General features: G+C 46.6%; 1 protein-coding gene across 3 annotated transcripts in view; it reads left to right on the top strand.

The window, feature by feature from the left end:
* Positions 1–11,606, top strand: part of ACSL1 (acyl-CoA synthetase long chain family member 1) — a 61,946-nt gene extending 50,340 nt beyond the window's left edge. For all 3 annotated transcript variants that reach the window (XM_065947644.1, XM_065947642.1, XM_065947643.1), the window contains exons 13-21: positions 1,689–1,823; positions 2,693–2,788; positions 3,625–3,697; positions 5,179–5,267; positions 6,211–6,327; positions 7,867–8,010; positions 9,309–9,410; positions 9,542–9,613; positions 9,977–11,606. In XM_065947644.1, coding sequence (XP_065803716.1) covers positions 1,689–1,823; positions 2,693–2,788; positions 3,625–3,697; positions 5,179–5,267; positions 6,211–6,327; positions 7,867–8,010; positions 9,309–9,410; positions 9,542–9,613; positions 9,977–10,117 — 969 coding nt within the window. In that variant the 3' untranslated portion in view covers positions 10,118–11,606. The remainder of the gene's footprint in view (positions 1–1,688; positions 1,824–2,692; positions 2,789–3,624; positions 3,698–5,178; positions 5,268–6,210; positions 6,328–7,866; positions 8,011–9,308; positions 9,411–9,541; positions 9,614–9,976) is intronic.
* The last annotated feature ends 2,963 nt before the right edge of the window (positions 11,607–14,569 follow it).

Below are 14,569 nucleotides of genomic sequence, written 5' to 3'. Positions count from 1 at the left end.
CCCTTACAATGGACTGTTACCTCCTCCTTCACCTCGTAAAGTTGCTAATTACATCACATGAAAATAATAGCTATCAAATTATTTTATTGGACTTCCCAGGTGGCTCAAACGGTAAAGAGTCTGCCTGCAATGCTGGAGACCCAGATTTGATCCCTGGGTCAGGAAGATCCCCTGGAGGAGAAAATGGCAACCCACTCCAGTAATCTTGCCTGGAGAATCCCGTGGAGAGAGGAGCCTGGCAGGCTATAGTCTATGGGGTCTCAAAAGAGTCAGACATGACTAAGCAACTAATGCTTCCACTTTCATACTATTGTCTAGTGTAACAAGAGAATGGAAAAGCTGGCTTAACACTCAACAAACAAAAAATGAAAATAATGAAAATAATAACTATGAAGTGATTTTATAAATTATAAAGTTCCACCTGTGTATAAAAATGCTATCTACTCAGTAGCCACGTTGGGAGACGTGACTAAGCCAAGCCCGGGACCAAGAGAAGGTGGTGGGCTTTTGGAGCACGGGCCCACAGCCGGGGCAGGACCCCGTGTGGTGGGAGCAGTCTCCACAATGGGTTTGCATGGGACAGTTTTAATGCTCTTCATGTTGAAGCATGGGTTTTGTCATCTATGAGAACCTTCTTATTTTTTTACATTTTTGTTTTCCTGCCAGCTAATACTCCCCCAGTTTCCCTGGGAGACCTTAAGGTTTTAGCTTCTGTTAATCTTTTGTGGTGGTGGTGGTTTAGTCACTCCGTTGCGTCCAACTCTTTTCGACCCCATGGACCATAGCCCTCTGTCCATGGGATTTCCCAGGTAAGAATACTGGAGTGAGTTACCATGTCCTCCAGGGGATCTTCCTGACCCAGGTGTTGAACCCATGTCACCTGCAATGCAGGCATAATTCTTCTTTCTCATTTTTTTTAAATGGTTCTTTTTTTTTTTTTTTAAAGAAAATCATAAGGCAGCCTTATTGAGATATAATTCACATTACATATGATTCACCCATTTAAGTGTTTTTAGTGCAATTCAAAGGTTTTTAGTATGTTCACAGAGTTCCGAAATTATCATTAAAGTTCATTTTAGAACATTTGTACCACTTCAGAAAGAATGTGGTATTATCCTCCACCCCACTACCTCCCTCTACCCCATAAAATGAATCTGCTTCCTGAACCTATCAATTTCCCTATTCTGGATTTTTATATGAGTGGGATCATGGCATATTCTTTTGTGACTGGCTTCTTCCTCTTAAGTATGCTTTCCAGTTGCATACATGTCATAGCCTGCATCCATACTTCGTTCCTTTTAATGGCCAAATAATATTCCACTGCATGGATGCAACATGTTTTATTTGTCTGTCCAGCCACTGATGGTCAGCGGGGTTGTTTCTTCTTTTTGGCTGTTGTGAATAACGCTGCTATGATGTTCACGCACAGGCAAGGAGCGCTATGGACATGTGTTTTCATTCTCTTAGGTGTGTGCCCAGGAGCAGAATTGCTGGGTCATAGCTAACTCTGTGTTTAATTGAGGAACTGCCAGTCTGTTTTCTAAAGCAGCTGAACCATTTTACGTCCTTGCCAGCAAGGCGTGAAGGTTCCAGTTTCTCCATATCTTTACCAACACTTGTTGTTACCTGACGTGCTAATTCTTGCCATTTTACTCATCGGGAAACCTTCTCATCTCTTGACTCATTAGATTTTCGGACAAGCAAACACCACGCTGAAGCGATGGCTGTTGGACTTTGCCTCCAAGAGGAAAGAGGCTGAACTTCGCAGTGGCATCATTAGAAACAACAGCCTCTGGGATAAACTGATCTTCCACAAAATACAGGTAGCACATTGATTCTCAACTGTTGCTTGTCACCTAAACTAATTTGGCTTGCAAACTTTCTGTGAGGGCTCTTTTTTTTTTTAATTGAAGAATACCTGATGTACAATTTTATATAAGTGACAGGCATACAATATAGTGATTCACAATTTTTTAAAGATGATGTTCCATTTATTGTTATTATAAAATATTGGCTATATTCCCCCAATATATCCTTGTGCAATAAATCCTTGTAGCTTATTTTATACCTAGTCATTTGTACCTCTTAATCCCCTACCCCTTTATTGTGTGAGAGCTCTTTTTAAAAGAGAAGGTCAGAGAGAAAGAGAATTCTGGCATATTTAAAACTAAGGACAAAGCCATTAGCAAACCTCAGTGTCCAAGAAAAATCTGAACAGTGTTTCACTATCCGGGGCAGAAAAGGGATCAGGTAGCATAGCCTTTCTGATTCTCCATCCTGTTTTACTTTTCTGGAACTCTTGAGGTTATTTTTTTAGACATGAGTGATAAAGAGTGGAATAATATGGAATAACAATAATAATATGGAATAATAGTGTGTTCCCCAAAATGTGATGGTTGCCCCAAACCCACGACAGTCTTGTTCTAATTCCTTAAAACACCTGTGAGTGTAGAGGTGTTGCTTTGCTTCCACAGCCGTTGAGAGCGAATGGCGTGGTTTTGGGTGGAACCAAACTCATCGGGTGTCCCTTCTGGAGCGCCTGTGCGTGCTCGTGTGGAGTGAGTTCTGTGCAGCCCGCCGACTAGGAGCTGGTGGGCTAAGGCATCAGGGTTCCAAGGAGGAGGAATCTTGGAGAAGCCCACCGCTTTCCAGCCACTTACCCTCACCCTCTCCCCTCTTCCTGCCTTCCAAGTCGAGCCTAGGAGGAAAAGTGAGGCTGATGATCACAGGAGCGGCGCCCGTGTCTGCCACTGTGCTCACCTTCCTGAGGGCCGCGCTGGGCTGCCAGGTGAGGGGCTCCCTGCCACTCGGGGTCTCAGACTGACTCACGCCCATGTGGCTGCTTTCCAAAAGGCTGTCTTCTTCTCCTGCACGTGCCCCTTATTTTCTTCGGACGTGTTATTCCTGGGTGGCTTGGAGAAAGAAGTACACGCACAGCTTGGAGCTGCTGCAGTTCCAGAGCAGTACTGTAAAGCCAGTGTCACAGTAGAGCAAGTCTCCTGAACTCTTTGGTCTCCCAGGAGATATAAAAGCCCTGTCTACAGCAGACTGTAGTCTATTAAGTGTGCAGTAGCATTATGTCCAAAAAACAAGGCATTGTATATACCTTAATTTAAAAATACTTCATTGCTAAAAAACGCTAACCATCCTCTGACAACACAGCGTTGCCACCAACCTTCAATCTATAAGACAGGCAGTCTCTGCAAAGCGCCATAAAACGAGGTGCGCCTGCATGTGTCTTCCACCTCTGGCAGAATATATGTTCTTCCACCACGGGTAATTTTCCCTGCAGTAAGGCACAAAAGATGCCTTTAGATCAGGCGTGAGGGCGTGGGGGTGGGTCATAAACCATGCAGAGACCCCGGCTCACGTGGGGGGAGCATCAGAGACTGGGTGACAAGTGCCGTGAGCCCGCAGAGCGAGCGCGTGCCTGGGTGGATCCTGCGAAGTCTGCCCTGTGACGGCATTGTCTCCTGTGTGTGTGAAGATGCCCGAGGTGTAATAGAGCATGTCGCCACGTGTGGGCTGAGGCTCCCAATCGAGCTGGAGGAGCTTAGTTACCGAGCACTTGCAGTGGGAGTGTGACTGTCCCCTCTCTTTCTGCCCCTTCGCCTGGGGACCCAGTTCTACGAAGGCTACGGACAGACGGAGTGCACCGCCGGCTGCTGCCTGACTATTGCTGGGGACTGGACCGCAGGTACCGGGCAGGGCTTTGCTCACGAGGGTCTCACTCTTCACATCGAAAGTGTTGGAACTGGGTTAATTATCCAACTTAAACAAGTGCTGTGTCTCCGATGATTCGGCCTTGGGGCCAACCATCCTATGAACCCGGGAGCCCTGTGGACGCTGTCTCCCGGGGCGCAGTGGTGATTTAGAGGCTCTGACTCGTCAGGCTGGGTGAGTGGCGATACAGAGTTACTGAAGACGCTGCCCTTTATGCCAGGTTCAGCATGCTTGACCCACCAGAGCTTTCTTGGAATTGATTGGGGACTGATTACTTGCTGGTGAATTTTAATGACATTTCCACTGTGTGCTGCAGTTGGTGTTGAGACTCCAGGCAGATATAAACACAAGTCCTTTTTCCTGAAAGGAAAGAAAAGTGGAGGATAAACACAAGTACCTGTTCTGGATGGGGTTCTGTGTTAGGTACTGAGGGATGCATATTCCGTGCATTTCATCCCAACAACATGCCTGTGAGGTCAGCCTCTGGGAGGACATGGTTGATTGTTGACTAAGAAGCATAAAGTCTAAGAATTTATATAGCTTTATGCTTCGGAGCCAGGATTCCAGCCCAGGTCTGACCCCAAGACTTCTATGCCTCCCCTGTCCCATACCAGCAGTGTACGCTACACCATGATCAATAAATTCCCTGATACATTTGCCATTTTACATGTTCGAGTATCTAACGACACAGATTCTAATATCAGGCTCTCTCTGGGAACATCATTCTGTTGCAGTTGGCACTGACGGTCTATAAACCTTTTTCACAGTACTTATTTTTTAATCCCTCGTGCCTTACCAGCTAGAGAATTTGGAATAGTGACCACTTTAAGCTAAAATGATCAAAACATCCGAAGAATGATTTGTGACACTCTTAAAACTTAATCTGATTTCTGTTATTTTTTGTTTTGGGAAAATAACCCAGTCCTAGCTCCCTTTTGCAGGAGAGTAAAGTGAGCTGTAAAAAGAAGGCTTGTCCTGTCTTAATGAATTTACATATAAGACATGTTCTTTCATAATCTAGGGGAAAAGGCCATATTGGTCAGAACCATCTGACCAATCAAGGTTTGTTCTCACAGAGGATGCAGATACTAATTACATCTTTATGAGGGAGAGCAGGGCCATCAGATCATAGGAACCACATAAAAGTTTTAGAAAACCCACTTCTGGGTGTTCAAAGAAACCCTAAAATCAGCTGCCAAATCATTTACACTTTGAAAAGTAATTTGGAGCGTCAAACTTAGGAAAGGTCCCTAAGAGACTTTTGAATATTTCTCTCTCTTTTCTGGGAATAAACTCTCTAATTTGCCAGGGGGAGACAGGCTGTGTTTGTCAAAGCCAGAGGTTTGCACCAGCTGTTCTCAGCCTGAGAACAGGGCTTGTTTGGGATCAAAGCAATCTGGCCTAAGGATATTGGTCGTCACATTAGGAGTAATCATTCTTTTATTTGATACACAGGCCATGTTGGTGCCCCAATGCCTTGCAGCATTATCAAGCTTGTTGATGTGGAAGAAATGAATTACCTGGCTGCCAAGGGTGAGGGCGAGGTGAGTAAAACCCCACAGTCACCCCCTCAGGGCAATCGCCTCCAGTAACCAGCCACTTCTGTAACCAGCCACTTCTCAGCACCGGGGCAGGTGAGGCCACTGAGCTTGGTATTCCTGCTGATCCTGCAGTCACGCAGGCTTCTTTCTGAAGGTACATATGTCTAAGTCTCAGGGGGTGAGGGCGTGGGGGGCACCAACTCTGCCTTCTGCCCCCAGCACGATGGGGCCGGGGGCCCAGGAGGGCAGAAAGGCTTCAGGGCCCAGAGTCCCTGGCCCCGGCTTCCTGTCTGCTGACCGCCCTCACTGCCTGTTAGTGACCACCGGCTAGTGGAAGGTGTGCCCGACTCCTGTGTGACTTCATCCCCTTTGGGGCTTTCTGGCAGCTTGGGGCCAGAACCTAGGGTGATCGTGAGCCCTGTAATTTGCAGCCAAAGACATTAAGGAAGGAACTGGGGGCATTGGAGGTACCAGCACAATGTCAGTGATGGCTCCCTCTGGATCTTGGCATTCAGAGTCTGGCTAAAGGTTGAGGGAGACACACAGACACACAGACACACACACTCACAGACACACAGTTTTCTCTGGAGAAGTCCCAGTCAGTGCTCTTAACAGATCATCTTTTCTTCCCCCTCCCGTCTTACTGAGATAGAATTGACTCACATATATTGTGAAATGATCACGGCCATGGGTTTCATAACCATCCATCATCTCATACCAGTAACAAAAAGAAGAAAAGTGATTTTTTTTCCCCCTTGTGATGAGAACTCTTAAGATCTCCTTTCTTAACAACTTGAAGATACATCCCACGCGGCCATGCTAAGTGTAGCTGCCGTGCTGTACGTGACATCCCCGGTCCTTACTCATCTTATAACTGGATGTTTGTGCCTTTCTCCCACTTCTTCCAATTCCCATGGCCAACTCCCTCGCCCTCTTTTTCCTTCAGGTGTGTGTGAAAGGGTCAAACGTTTTTCAAGGCTACTTGAAAGACCCAGTGAAGACAGCAGAAGCTCTGGATAAAGACGGCTGGTTGCACACAGGGGACATTGGCAAGTGGTTACCAGTAAGTGGTCCCCGCCCTTGTCGGGAAGACGAGTCCCCACACGGCCACGGCGCCCTGACTCTCCCCCCTCTTTCTCCCTCCCTTCCTCTCCCGCAGGAAACAGGCTTATGTTTAGCATCCTCCTGTAGCATTTTCACTGTAACTGCAGCACATAGGTTTTGTTTTGATCCCTGACATCCTTTCTGGTTGCTGCTTCTGGTTTGTAATCCAGAAACACTGTGGCTGGCTTTTCCCATTTCGGTGCTGTGCCTTGAAGTTGAGGCCTCAGTTCATTTCGGGGTCGGGGGGAGGGCACTGTATAAAAACTGCTTGGGAATGGATGACAGGTCAGAATTTGTGAACACACACGTTTCTTAGCATTGTCATCTCAGTAAGAACGGGTTAAGTGTTTAGAGGTTGAGGCCAAGCCCTTTGAGTGTAGCCTCAGAACTGTTTACTGTAGAGAAATTCAGAGTCCTTCTCAGGAGTCAAGACGCTGTTGCAAGAAGCCGACCCATAGGTGTCACCACTTTTGCTGTTGCGGTGACAACCATTGCTTTTTAAAGTCATTACTGATTTTCACTGCAAGTACTCAAATGGCTAGTGTAATGATTATTATTGTGTATTGTTCAAGTCTTACTGATTTAAGGTGCTTAATTTTTTTTTTGCCTGAGAAAATATCCCCACCCCAAATTAATTCAAATTTCAGAATACCCAGACTATTTAGAAATAAATCAAGTCCCTCTTTTCAGACTCAGGAGGGATTAAGTATGCGTTCTAATTCTGACTCTGGCTCTGAGAAGCCCATCTCCTAATCTCCCTGGACCATAGTCCGCTCCTTTCGGAAACGGAGGAGAACTGTTGCAGGCTGAGAGAACCCCAGGCGCTTTGCAGCAGATGACTCTGGGAAGTGAGGGAGTGACCCGGGGTGGGAATGGGGCTTCGGGTCACCAGAGGCGGGGAGGTAAGCACCACTAGCGTTTTTGAGTCTGGCCCAGAGGTTCTCGCGTCCCCACAGTCATCACAGGGGTGGCCAGCAGCCCCTACCCAGAGAGCCGAGAGCAGCCCCCTCCTGCTCCTGCCTGGAGCAAGGACAGAAGGCCGTGAGCTGTCCTCTGCAGGCCCCGCCACACACCGAGCACCATGGGGAGGATGAGCGCGCCTCTCCTCGTGAGGACCTTGACCCCACCTCGGGCCCCTGTTACACAGAGTAAAGCTCACCAAGCTGAAGGGAGCAAGCAGGATGCTCTAGCTGGCTGGGAGGAGGAAGTGGAGTGAGAGGGACTCCCTCATCCCTTCTCTATCTCACTACTCAGCCTGGGGAGGTTACCTAATCGCTGTCAGCCTCAGTTTGTCTCTCTGTAAAATGGGTTAACAGCTGGCCCCTGCCAGACCTTATTAGGATTAAGTAATAGTGCACAATAAAAAAAAAGTTTAAAAAAAAAAAAAGTAATAGTGCACAGGAAATGCTCAGTACCCTGCGTGGCCTCTGCTGGGGGGAGGGAAGCAGAGCCTGGGACCTGCTCACAGCCCACACCTCCCCTCCGCTCCCCCAAACAGAATGGCACCTTAAAGATCATCGACAGGAAGAAGCACATCTTTAAACTGGCACAAGGGGAGTACATAGCTCCTGAGAAGATCGAAAACATCTACCAGCGAAGTGAACCTATCGCCCAAGTGTTTGTCCATGGAGAGAGCCTGCAGGTATGTGCTGCCCGAGCCAGAAGCTCTGTGGCCGGTGGGACGCATGTGTGCCTATAGCTGGTTCATATTCATTGCAAAAAGCACCACAGTATTCTAAGAAGTCCAGGTACTTTCAGTGTAATGGGAAGTTTGCCACGTGTGCGAATTGACTTTCTGACTCTCTGACTTTGATGCCGGACTTGCTAGAACATAATCGACACGTTATTGGGGTTTGCTGCTTGGCATTTCTTTTCTTTTTTTCTGCTTTCTCCCCCCATCTATTTTTTTTTTTTCCCCCATCTATTTTGTAACTAGAAATTTGTGCCTCTTACTCTTGGCAGTTCTTAGTCTGCTCTACCAAGGGAAGTGGTGTAAAAATACTGGGGTATAGGTAAAATAAGCTTCTAATTTAATTATGAGAAGAAATATTGATACATGGGTTATAAGAAAGCTTAGAATTTTCAGACATATTAAACCTAACTTATTTATGGTATACCTTCTGCATCATTCTTGGGCAAATGATGGTTTGGAAGCCAGCATATCTTAAAGTTGAAAACCAATGTCATTATTGCAATGGAACCTCATTTGCCAAAATTCTGGACAGATGGTGGAAAGGAAGAGAATGGGTTCTAGTTTTCTGAGGGTTAATATTTCTACAAATCAGAGGGGACACATTCATGCCTAGAGCTGGTTCATATTCATTGCAAAAAGCATCACAATATTATAAAGTAATTATCCTCCTGTTTAAATAAATTTAAAAATATTTCTACAAATTTTGAAATTTTCAAATAATTGTGACAGATTATTTTCTTATAAGAAAATACACCTATCTTTCTTCGAGAATGTACTGCATCTTCTTAGACCTGGAATCTTACTATACCTTTGATTTTTATTTCATTTCATTGTCACTCAATTGTTAAGAATGAGGTGCTAGAGTTCTTTTTAAAGTGAATCTGTATATATTTTCTTTTTTTCTTTTTATAAAGCAGTTATCTGATATCTATCCCATTATTTGCTTATTTGACCCTATTTTATTTTTAAAAGTATTTATAAAAATAAGTAAAAACTAGGATTTTACTAGATTTTGATTTCCAGTGGTTCTTTTAAAACATTTATTGCAAAATTCCCGATGCTGTCTATATTTCAGAGGCAGGAGCTGTTAACCTGGGCCCTGTGGACGCCAGGGCTGGTAACATGCTCTGAAGAGAGGGTCTCTAACTCCCAGATTCTCCCAGGGGCCCACGAAGCAGATAATAGGGAACTACAATTTTAGAACATCGGGGCCAAACTGTGTAGTAACTCACTTGTCTCTGTTAAAGGCATTTCTCATAGCGATTGTGGTACCGGACGTTGAGACACTAGGTGCCTGGGCCCAGAAGAGAGGCATTGTGGGCTCCTTTGAAGAATTGTGCAGAAATAAGGTAGGTTCCACAGTGTGCAGCTGTCCTCCTGAGCTTCCCTTTGTGTTAAGTGCAAAGTACGGGGACCCCTGCCCCCTGCGGCCCCGGAACCCACCAAGGGAATAAGGATCTTGCTTTTCTTACCTTATTAGGATGTCAAAAAAGCTATTCTAGAAGACATGGTGAGGCTCGGGAAGGAGTCTGGCCTAAAACCATTTGAACAGGTAAGACTCGCATCCAAGTGTATGAATTCCCCAAAAACGGGTTTTTGACTTGAGGGTATTTTTTGTGAACAAGTTCTAGAAGAGGATGAGGTGATGTAAAGACATCATGTGGAAGAGACAGCGGTGTGGTTTGGCTGGGGAGGGATTTCTATAACCAGGAGGGTGTATCCTCTTCTGGGGTGGGGGGGGGGGAGGCGGCTGCGGTCCCAATTCTGTCCTGACATCGGGCCGCTGTCTGCCCTGTGTTGAGACAGCGCAGCTGGGCCTGGCCTGTGAAGCTGGCTGGAATGGCCCAGAAGGGTCTTCATCCCTTCAGAGGCATCTGTCCTCCTTGCCTCCTTTGACTTCCTGGTCTCTTTACAGGTCAAAGGCATCTGTCTCCACCCTGAACTCTTCTCTATCGACAATGGCCTCCTGACCCCAACCATGAAGGCTAAAAGGCCAGAGCTTCGGAATTACTTCAGGTCCCAGATCGATGAGCTTTACTCCACCATCAAAGTCTAACGCGAGGGAGGAAGTGGAGGGGAGTTTGACAACGGCAGGATGGGAAGGCGCATCCTCCGGTGCCTCGCGCGTCCACATTCTCGTCATAGGAGCCTGGAGGGAACGGAACACTGCCTTACAGCCCCCTCACATCGCAGACTGTGTCCATGGTGATCCACAATTTCCAAAACGAGCCTTAAAAAATCATAGAGGGGAAACTGCAAACGTGCTAAGTTCTTTACCAATTCCTCAGTTACAAAGGCGGGTGAACACTTTGTCTCCCTGATCTGCTAACCAAAGGGTTAGGACTTTGCTCTTTCTGAGATGTCTGCTCCTCGCTGCAAATTCTGCAGATTTCTGCTGCTCAGAGTCCTGTGCACTGGAGGGAACCACCGTCCCCGACAAGCAAGACCTGTCTCGCCTGCAGGAGGTCGCAAGAGGACCAGAGGTTTTGGTTTTTGTTTTTTAATCCCTGCCACCCTTCCTTCCCTGGGTCACACTCACCCTCACGAACCTTCTGATTAATCCCTGTCCTTCCTGTCGGAGCAGAGGTTCTCACTGAAGCAAAGGGCAGACTCGGCTCAGAACAGCGCAGGTATCGAATCCTGGATGGACGGCCGCTCACCAGAGAGGATGGATTCTGGGGCCCATAGAGCAGAATATTCTCCGACCCTCTTCTCCAGACCCAACTTCCTGATTTCCTCCATTTGTTGCCTCCTAGGGGTTATAAAAAAAAAAAAAAGAAAAATCTGCCTTAGACTCTGCAGTGAAAACAAGCATTTCAACAAGGAAACAGTTACGTAGGTCAACCATGTTCAACTGTGACGCCTGACTAACTGTCCACTTTACCTTTGACGAACTGGTCACTCTGTCTCTGATGGATTTTAATGTGGTTTTCATATCAAAAGAGTATGTTGTGATCAAGTGGCTTTTTTCCCTCCCAGAATATAAACTCTCAGGCCAGGCATGTCTTTAAAAATATTAAGGGAGTAGATATACTTGGGTACTTATTGAAATGGATGGTGATAAATAAATGCTCTTCTATCATAATGCTACTTGATTTCTATGAAATATATTTGACAAGCCAAAATTCTAGGACATAGGAATCTGGAAAACTCATTTCCTGGGATTAGATTCTCAAGGTGTTTTGTTTGTTTGTTTTTTTTAAGTTAATTTAGGAAATTAGCAGCATTTCACTTCACTGCAAGTCTTTGCCACATGTGACTGAACTTAGTTTTCATTTGTACACTGAGAGCAGTTGTTTTGGGATAGAGGGGGACCTGTATTATACAAGCACAACGGGGTTTGCCCTAAAGAGCTGTCGTTGTTATAACACTATTTGGTAGCCTAACTTCATACGAGTACTCTTAATTGCCCAAGAAGTCAATAATTTGTCACATCGGGGTTTTGAATGTTTGCTTTAAGTGTCGGCTCTTTCTATGTTTTATAAACCAAAACAGAATTTCCAAAAACAATGAAGGAAACCAAAATAAATATTTCTGCATTTCAAGCGAGTTGAGTGATGCCTCCGTTTTTCATGTCAGCTGTCGCATTCGGGGCGGCCTCAGATGAGCATGCGCGAAGCACGGGGCGCGCTCAGCCCCAGGCTCCTCCCTGCGTGTCCTCCCTGCCGGAGCTCCCACCCGTTCCGGCAGCAGCGGTCCTGCTGTCTTTCAGAGAAGAAGGTCATGGTGTGAACGGCACAGGTGTTCTTGAAAACAAATTCTCACGGAGAAGCGACGTTGCAGGAGGCATCGCTGCGGTGGGTGGTTCTGGGGGTTTTCATTCGGTGTGTCTTTAGTCATCCTCTTCCCATAACGCTGTCGGGGGAGATGGCTCGTTCATAGCGGCAGACTGTTTCTTTTCCCCTGTCGCTACCCTACGCTGTCATCTTAAAAGACTTGTCTTTTCCAGAAGTGTGAATTAATCACCCCCTGGTCTCTTCTGTAGCCTGTTGTGTTTAAATACGCCTTCATCCCCTGCTTCAGTCTCGGGTTTGGGGTGCTGAGGTCCGCTTTCTTCCTCTTTAGAGCTTAAGCCCTTTGCACAGTTCTCTGCTAAGACTCCTCATCCGGGCTGCCCTTTTATCTTGCTTTTCAAATTCTTTACCATCTTTCTTCCCTGCCTTCCTCTTGCTCTCTCCCATCACTGGGAAACCCTGTGACCTTCCTGTCTCCTTCTTGAGCTTAGGACTTAGGAACTGGTGAGTGTTTGTTAGATAACACTCATTTGAACAAATACTTGAAACTTTGAACCAAGCTTCTATAATGAGGTTGATAAAGACATTGTCTTTTTTTTTTTTTTTAATTCTGGTAAGACACACCTAAGATTTCCCATCTTCATCATTTAAAAGCATATAGTTCAGTGGCATTTAGTGCATTCACACTTGTGTGGCCGTCACCACCATCCATCTCCAGAACTTTGTCACGTTCCAAAACCGCAGCTCTGCCCATTAAGCGATAACCCTCGTCTCCTCCTCACCCAGCCCCTGTCCACCACCGTTCTGCTGTCTCTGGACTTGACTGCTCTAGGTGCCGTATATGATGAGTCATACAGTGCGTGTCCTTCTGGGTTTCGCTTATTTCACTTAGCATTATGCCCTCTGGGTCCGTCTGTGTCATCACAAATGTCAAGATTCTCTCATTTTTATAGTTGAATTAATATTTGTACGATTACATCACATTGTGTTTATCCAATCGTTTGTTGATGGACATTTGTTCCTACCTTCTAGCTTTTGAGAATATCCACTGTGAACGTCACTGTACAAATATCTTTCTGAGCCCCTGCTTTCAGTTCTTCTGGATAAACACCCAGAAGTGGAATTGCTGGGTCACCGGGTCATTCTGTGTCACTTCATTTTCTGGGGAGCTGCCACACTGTGTTTCGCATCATTTTAGATTCTCAGGGGCAGTGCACAAGGGTTCCACCTTCTCCACCTCCTTGCTATTACTTGCTGGCTTCTTTCTCTTCTTTTGATAATACCCACCCTCGTGGGTGTGAAGTGATACCCCACTGTGGGTTTGATTTGCATTTCTCTAATGATGATAAAGTTGAGCATCCTTGCGTGTGCTTATCGGTCACTTGTGTATCTGCTGGGCAGTCTGGCTCTGGACACTGAGCTTTTCACCTCACACTGTGGAGGTTGCTTTTTGTCTGCCTGTGCCAGGAACCTCCTGACAGACGTGTCATTGGATTGTTTCTTGGTGCCAGTAGTTATGCCTCTGAGCTTTGGTCCAGATGGTTTTGATTCCTACTTAATGGTTTTTCTTTGCCACAGCACAGGCTAGAACCACTTGCCAGTGTCATTCTGGTTTATAGCTCATCATAAATGAAATACAGTTGCTCTCTGTGGTGTTGGAAACCCCAAATCCATCAAGGATCAAAAGTCAGGTAGAACCAGCCACTCTATTTCAGGAGGAAAGTAGATGTAAAGCTGGCTCACAATCATGTGGCAGGCTCGTGAGGTCCCTTGGACATCCCAGGAATTATCAGCTGTGGAGGTGATGACAGCCACAGGTGTTGTGGACTTGCTATGAGCGATGGGCTAGGCTGTGCTCAACTTACGTTCTCATTCAATCCTCACAAAACCCCCACAAAACTGCAGGTTACAGATCCGCAGCTCTCTGTCTAGCATCGGCTAAGTGCCAGGCACAGTTCTGAGCTGGGGGAACTCGGCAGTGAGTACAGCACACGGGATCCTTGCCCTGTAACTCTTTGCTGAGAAAGACGGACAGCAAGCAGACAAGTGAGTGAACAACGTCAGATGGCGATGGGGGCTTTGAAGACAACGGATAGAGTCTCAGTAAGGGGACCACCAGGTCTTCAGTGTTGTGGTCAGAGAAGCTCTCTTTGAGGACGTGACACTTGGAGTGTTAACCTGAAGACGGAGGAGGAAACTTGCAAAGTTTTGGAGAAAGAGTTTTCAAATAGAAACAGCATGTGCAAAGGCCCTGAGGTGGGAACCAGCTGGCTGTAGTCCAGGCACTGAGAGGAAGCTGGCATGGCTGCAGCATCATAGGGCGGGGAAGAGTGCAGTTAGAGAAGCAGGAGGACCGGTTACCAGGCTCCGCAGCCCAGAAAGGAATCCAGGATTTTTTAAGCAGTAAAGGCTTTTGAGGCAAGGAGTGACGTTCCCTGAATGACCCCTCCAGCCAGGTGCAGAAGGGTCAGAGGAGAGGCTGAGTGAGGGTGAGGACAGGCTCACCTGCGTAAGTGAGGCTGCCTGAACCACGTTGGTGGCGGTGGAGACAGAAGACAGTCAATTTAAAAGCAGTTGGCGGCCGAACCCCTGTGCGTGGGGAATGGAGAAGAGGGTGGGCTCGGGGATGAGCGCTGCAGTGGATGGTGGAGCCGTACTTACTGGGATGGGAAGACCCTGGAGAAAGGAATCAAGAGGCCAGATGGGGGCGGTTTCCATCTCAAGTTCCTGCTGAACAACACAAAAGATAGATATCATCTGCCGCTCAGAAGACC

The sequence above is a fragment of the Muntiacus reevesi genome, chromosome 10 (assembly GCF_963930625.1).
Source record: "Muntiacus reevesi chromosome 10, mMunRee1.1, whole genome shotgun sequence".
NCBI classification, from domain to species: Eukaryota; Metazoa; Chordata; class Mammalia; order Artiodactyla; family Cervidae; genus Muntiacus; species Muntiacus reevesi.
Note: the sequence above shows the minus strand (reverse complement) of the source record. Positions and strands in the feature narration are given on the sequence as shown.